Source organism: Tauraco erythrolophus, unplaced genomic scaffold, assembly GCF_009769465.1.
Source record: "Tauraco erythrolophus isolate bTauEry1 unplaced genomic scaffold, bTauEry1.pri scaffold_55_arrow_ctg1, whole genome shotgun sequence".
Classification (NCBI taxonomy): domain Eukaryota; kingdom Metazoa; phylum Chordata; class Aves; order Musophagiformes; family Musophagidae; genus Tauraco; species Tauraco erythrolophus.
Window position 1 is genome coordinate 51,472 of NW_028238623.1, and position 5,940 is coordinate 57,411.

General features: G+C 60.3%; 1 protein-coding gene across 1 annotated transcript; it reads left to right on the forward strand.

Moving 5' to 3' along the window:
* Positions 1-817: 817 nt before the first annotated feature.
* On the forward strand, positions 818-5,622 carry LOC104382506 (T-cell activation Rho GTPase-activating protein-like). The gene is made up of 10 exons (XM_086630856.1): positions 818-960; positions 1,363-1,387; positions 2,133-2,199; positions 2,635-2,810; positions 3,012-3,173; positions 3,258-3,367; positions 3,534-3,729; positions 3,955-4,072; positions 4,200-4,345; positions 5,560-5,622. The coding sequence occupies exons 1-10, from the start codon at positions 818-820 to the stop codon at positions 5,620-5,622; spliced, it is 1,206 nt and encodes a 401-aa protein (XP_086486982.1).
* The last annotated feature ends 318 nt before the right edge of the window (positions 5,623-5,940 follow it).

Below are 5,940 nucleotides of genomic sequence, written 5' to 3' on the forward strand. Positions count from 1 at the left end.
GAGGCGGCGGAAGCACGGCGGAGTTTGCCCGCTCCCTCGCACGGGGGAAGGGTGGCCGGCTGCTGCTGGCTGCAGCCACGCACGCGTTTCCAGCATCCGGCTCTGGAGCCAGGAGCCCTGGAAGCAGGGAGCAAGGCTCCATCTATAGATGTAGAGAAATAAACCCAGCAGCTCTCTCCAGAGAGGAAAATGCCAAAGGAAGTGATTTGGAATAAGCAGATCTAAGGTGTCATGGAGCCTGAACAGGGAAGCTTTCCACCAGAGCACAATGGAGAACTTTTCTGGAGAAGTGAGGGTTTCCAGCCCACACCTGCTCTGGACTGCAAAGCAGTGTGACCCGCAGGAGAAGGTTTGCTCAGCTTCGGAGAGCCCAGGGCACGTGATTGAAGCCAGTCCTTGCCAGCGGGAAGGGAGAATGCCCTGCCAGCACAGACTGAGGCACGGGACCTCGAGTGGGGCTAAGAGATATGCCAGGGGACCTACGTGAGACCCCCAGCCTCTGGAGTGGTGGCTGGAGGATGGGAAGGTCAAAGGGTCTGGAAGGGTGTTGCCCGTGGGAACACCCGGGATCTGACACAGAAGACTGGGGCCATTGTCTTCGAGGGCTGGCAGAACCAGCAAAATGGGAGAAATTTTTCTTTCTGGTTGCCCATGTCGAGGAGGATATATTTTTAGTGATACCAAAGGCTTTTGTGACTCTGTAATATTTTAATTTTTTTATTTATTAATTTACAGGAGAATGAGGCCGTTTGAACACCTTTTAAGAGCTCACAGGAACAAAAAGGGGAAGCACTGAATATGCAATACAAAAACCACTATGGCCCTGGACCAGCTGTGGGTGCTGAGTGGCGGGAAGGAGGCAGCGGGGGAGGAAGAAGAGGAGGGGGAGGAAGACAGCGATGAAGATGGAACCTCCATCATCCCCATCTGGTCCATGGGCTCCTGCATTGCCACTTTTGGGTCAGCTGTGATGTCACATCCCATGGCTGGGCAGGAGAGGTTCCAACCATGCCCACGTCATCCTGTGAACGGCCTCTGCCCCCCGTGCAGCGCCTGGGCCGGGAGCAGGCAGGGGTGGATGGATGGATGGATGGATGGATGGATGGTTGGATGGATGGAGGGCTTTTCCACATCCTGCATTCCCTGGCCACCCCATTTCTGGTCCCCAGGAGGGAATGGCAAAAACAGCCGCTCTGGCAGGACAGAGGGAGCCAGGGTGTGGGCAGCACCTCTGTCCTGCCCCACGGGGCTTCCACCTGCCCCTGTGCCCTTCCCCATGGGGCAGGTCTGTGCAGGCACCCGCCACTGCCCGGGGACTGGGGGTCAGTGGGGCATGATGCCGTTTCTCCTCTCTTTCTACAGCTCGTGGGCACTGAAGGAGCTGTGGGTGGGCACATTGCTGGGGTAAGCCGGGGGGATGCTCCAAGGGCAGGTGGTCTGGGGAACGCAGCTCCCCGGCTGGGGAGAGGTGCCCCTGTGGCTGCGGGCAGCTCTCGGGCAGAGCTGCCTGCCAAGAGAGAAGAGGCGGCTTGGGGCTCACCCAGCTCTCTCCATGTCCCTTCCCGGTGCACAGGACACCAGACCGAGCACACGGAGCCCGAGTGACCCAGCTTCCATCCCTCAAACCCTGGAGAAGGAGCTGAGACGCCGCCATGCCATGAGTGTCTCTCTGGTCTGGGCTCTGTCCCCGAGCACTGGTCCTACAGCCGAGGATCAGAGGCATCGCTGCTCACCTTCTTCCACTTCTCCTCTCTTGCCCAGTGGAGGCCATTCAGAGCCAGGAGCCTGGAGAGGCTGATTGGGGGACAGGCAGAGGTAAGCATGGCTGCCTTTCATCTGCCTCCAGCTGTGCTGGGGGGCCCGGGATGTGCAGTGAGCAGGGTGAGCTTGTGCGGGAAGGAGAGAGGGTCCCACGGTGCCACGCAGGGAGTGGAGAGGGTTGGGAGGATATCAGGAATGCCGGCATGTACTGGCTGGTGGCACTGGGAGAAAACCGTCTGCTCAGGGCACAGAGCCCAGGAGGGCAGAGGGTCCCAGCTCTGCCGTGCTAGGGCTGCTGGTGCCAGCTGGCAGCTCGTCGGCAGCCCTTTGTGCTGCGAGGCTGCTCTCTAAGCACAGCCTGGTTCTTGCAGGATGGTGCCAAGCAAGGGCCTCCGCCGGCCCCATCTGGAAACGGAGAGCGACTTGGCCACTCACCAGGTGGGTTTGGGGAAGAAAGGCAGCCTCCTGCAGGCGGTGGAGCTGCGCTCACTTGTCCCTTGAGTGTCGCCGTGCAGGCTGCGCACCCCAAGGGAGGATGGCACCTGGAGAAGCAAGGACACCCGCTTGGCAGCAGCCGCTGGACGTGGATGTGTGGGGACACGGAGCCTCTGCTGCTGCCCAGAGCTTGGAGGGGGGCAGGGCGAGGGCTGGGCAGGACGAGGGCTGGGCCAGGCTGTCGCGGTGGCACGCCAGCGCTCAGGAGCCTGCGAGCCAGAGCTGCTGAGCCGGAGCCGCGGCTCCAGCTGCTGGCTCCCTGCCCGTCCTGCCGCACCGCTCAGCACCGTGCTGCGGGCAGGGCAGGGCAGGGCAGGCTCCGGGGGCGCTGGCCTGGCAGGCTCCGCTGACGGGCTGTTTCTCCGTTTTCCTTTGCAGCAGGAGGGAGCAGCGGGAGGAGGCGGTGGGGGCTGCCCTGGCCCTTTGCTCTGCGGCGGACCCCGGCCGCTGCCCAGGTGCCAGGGCAGGCGGGCTCCGGCTGCAGCAGGGCGCTCTTTGGGCAGCCCCTGGCAGCCCTCTGCGGGGAGGACGGCACGCTGCCCCAGCCCATCCAGGTAAGCCAGCCTGGCCAGGGGCTTGCCAGCCCTCCGGATGCTCGGAGCTCCAGGGATGGGGGACTGGGCTGTTCACCCCCAGAACACACTACAGGTCCCAGCGATTTTGCAGACAAGTAGCTGGATCTGTGGCAGTGCTCTGGGCACCGCTGTTGGAAAGAAGCTCCTCAGCCAAATAACTGTCCTGCTGCCTCCCTGCAGGAGCTGCTGGCTGTCCTGCAGCGGGAAGGGCCCGCTACGGAGGGGATATTTCGCAGAGCTGCCAGCAGGATAGAGCTTCGGAAGCTGCAGGAGGCCCTGGACCACGGCGCAGAAGTTGACCTTGGAAGCCAGCCTGCACTGCTGCTGGGCAGCATCTTGAAGGTGAGTGCTTCCGAGCTGCAGCTGAAAGAGCTCCTGGCTGGCCTGGAGCGTTCGAAGGCTCACGCGGAGCCCTTGGCATTGCAGGAGTTCCTCCAAAGCATCCCTGCCAAGCTCCTCGTGACAGAGCTCTACGAGGACTGGATGGCAGCCATGCAGAAGAGCAGCAAGGAGGAGAAGATGGCAGAGCTGAAAGCGTAAGCGTGGGCAGCGGCCTGCCTGTTGAGCAGGAGCCCTGGACGCTGGCCCAGAGCCCCTGGGAAGCCGCGTAACACGGCCGCTGCCTGCCACCTGCCTTGGGCAAGCCGGGGGACGGCAGCGGGCAACAACTGCTTTCTTCACCTTGTGTTCCTGTTCCCTCAGGGTGGCCGGGAAGTTGCCCGCAGCCAACCTCCTCCTCCTCAAGCAGCTGCTGGCCCTGCTCCAGCATATCGGCCACAACGTGTCCACCAGCAGAATGACCTCCAGCAACCTGGCCATCTGCGTTGGGCCAAACCTGCTGAGTCCAGCCAACGAGGACCAGCTGCCGCTGCAAGCCATGCTGGAGGTGACTGAGAAGGTACGCTCTCTTGAGCAGCCAGCTGCAGCCTTCCCGGCCCGTCAGAGCCTGGCTGTTGAGAGGTCCCTGGCTGTCTCCTCTCTGGAGCAAACGCTGGCGGGGTGGCTGCCTGGAAGAGCAGCCCCACAGCCACAGCCTTCTGCGCAGAGGCGAGGGGCAGGAGTGGGAGAGGCTGCTTGCTGGTTTCAGGCAGCTGGCTGGAGACCAAGGGTTTGGTGTGTGCAGGTGAACGTGCTGGTGGAGTTCCTGATCGACAACTGCTGGGAACTCTTTGGGGAGGAGATGGCCTTGCTGTCCAGTCCCTCAGCTGAGGAGTCACCAGCGCTCACGGACGGATGCACAGGTGTGAGGAAGGGCTGAGGGCTGTCCGAGCTTGAGCAGGCAGCTGGTGTAGGGCTTTGGGTACATTTTGCCACAGCCATTGTCCACTTCCCGGGAGTCACTTTGCTGCATGGGCTTTTGCTTTCCAGAGCTGCCTTTGAGAGAGCAACGTGGTCCTGCAGGAGAAGCAGAAATGGAGCAGCAGGTAAAAGCCTTCGGGGACACGGCACCGTCTCTGCCCGTCCTCCAGAAAGCAGCAGGGGCAGATTCGGTGGTGGGATCGGAAGGGGCAGAGGTACGGCACCGCGGCACAATGAAGTGGGCAAGTCTTGCTCGGAGGGGGACTGCAGGCTCCCTGCTGAATGCTGCCCCCTTCCAAACACGCTCGGTGTCCCACACCCGTGTGAACATGGTGTTCCAAAGTGAGGCCCTCGGAAGAAAGGGCTAATGCCAACCAACCAGAGGGTTCTTCTCTGTAGAGCTGAGATAGCAATTTGCCAAACACTTGCTCACAGGTCCAGGGTGTCCCTTGCCACCTGCTGACGCCAGAAACTGAAAACAGAAGAAGAAGAAAGAGAAAAAAGACCTGGGCAGAGGAGAGGGAGCATCAGCCGGAAAGGAAGAGACGGAAGACAGAAGACAGGCACTACAGAAAAAGCAGGCAGATCCAGAAGGTCAGCAAGCCCAGGTGTGTAGCAGGCCCTGCTGCCCATTTTCCCCAACTCTGAACACTGCTCTGAGTCAGCCCAACTCTCTGGCGAGGGATGGTGCTCCGCGGGGTTCGGAAAGAACTCCATGGCAGCTCCCCAGCGGCTCCCGACGGAGCCCCGCTGCGTGGCACAGGGCCACTGTGCATCTCTGCACGCGCACCGGTCTCTAAGGGCATCACACGTGGGGACAAGGGGCCACAGCCATCCCATAGTCAATGCCAGCAACAGCTCTCTCCTCTGGGTCGTGATCAGCTTCTCGTGAGCGGCGTTCCCCACAGCCAGGGGAGCCCAGTGGTGCCTGGTCCTGCCTTTGTGGGTTATCAGGGCTTTGGACTCTGTCGTTGCAGGTGCCGATTTCCTGTTAGTTGAACTAACTGCGACTCCTGGGCTCCTGCACTTGACGCCCACAATAAAAGAATATTTCCTCTCTTCTGACTATGTCTGCTGTACGATCTTCTGGACTAGGTAGAGGTTATTTTGTGATGAATCGTGGTGGAGGAGCCTGAGATCATCTCTTGCCCCAGGATCCTTTCCAGAAGGCAGATCCTTTCCAGGCTGAGTTGAGAGGCTTTAGGAGTGAAGGCAAAGCACAGAGTAAGGAGGGTTGAGGTTGGAAGGCATCTGTGGAGGTCATCTGGCCCAAGCCCTCTGCTCAAGCAGGGTAGTCTAGAGCAGGTTGCTCAGGACCATATCTCCTTGGGTTTTGAATATCTGCAAGGACAGAGACTCCACAGCCTCCTTGTGCAACATGTGTCAGCGTTTGACCCCCCTTGACTGTAAAAATTGTTCTCGTGTGCAGGTGGAATATCATGTGTTTGAAGCGGTGCCTGTTACCTCTGGTCCTCTCAGCAGGAGCTCTTGAGAAGGGTCTGGCTTCCTCCTCTTCATTTCCTCCCAGCAGGTTTATAGATATGTATTGATAGGACACCCACACACACACACACAGCTCCCCAGGTGTTCTCTTCTCCCAGCTGAAGCGTTCCGGCTTAAAAGCACCTGGGAAAATCGGGCTTCCTTGAGTCTCGTTGTCTGCTGCGGGATGTACGTGTGGCTGGTTGGTCCACCACCTTACGTAGTGCCTGCAGTGCTGCTCCCCCTCTGGGAACGGCTCGCAAAGGGAGACAAAGCTACGGCTCAGCTTGTGCCCAAAGAACAAGCTGTCTGGCCCAGCTCGCTTCAG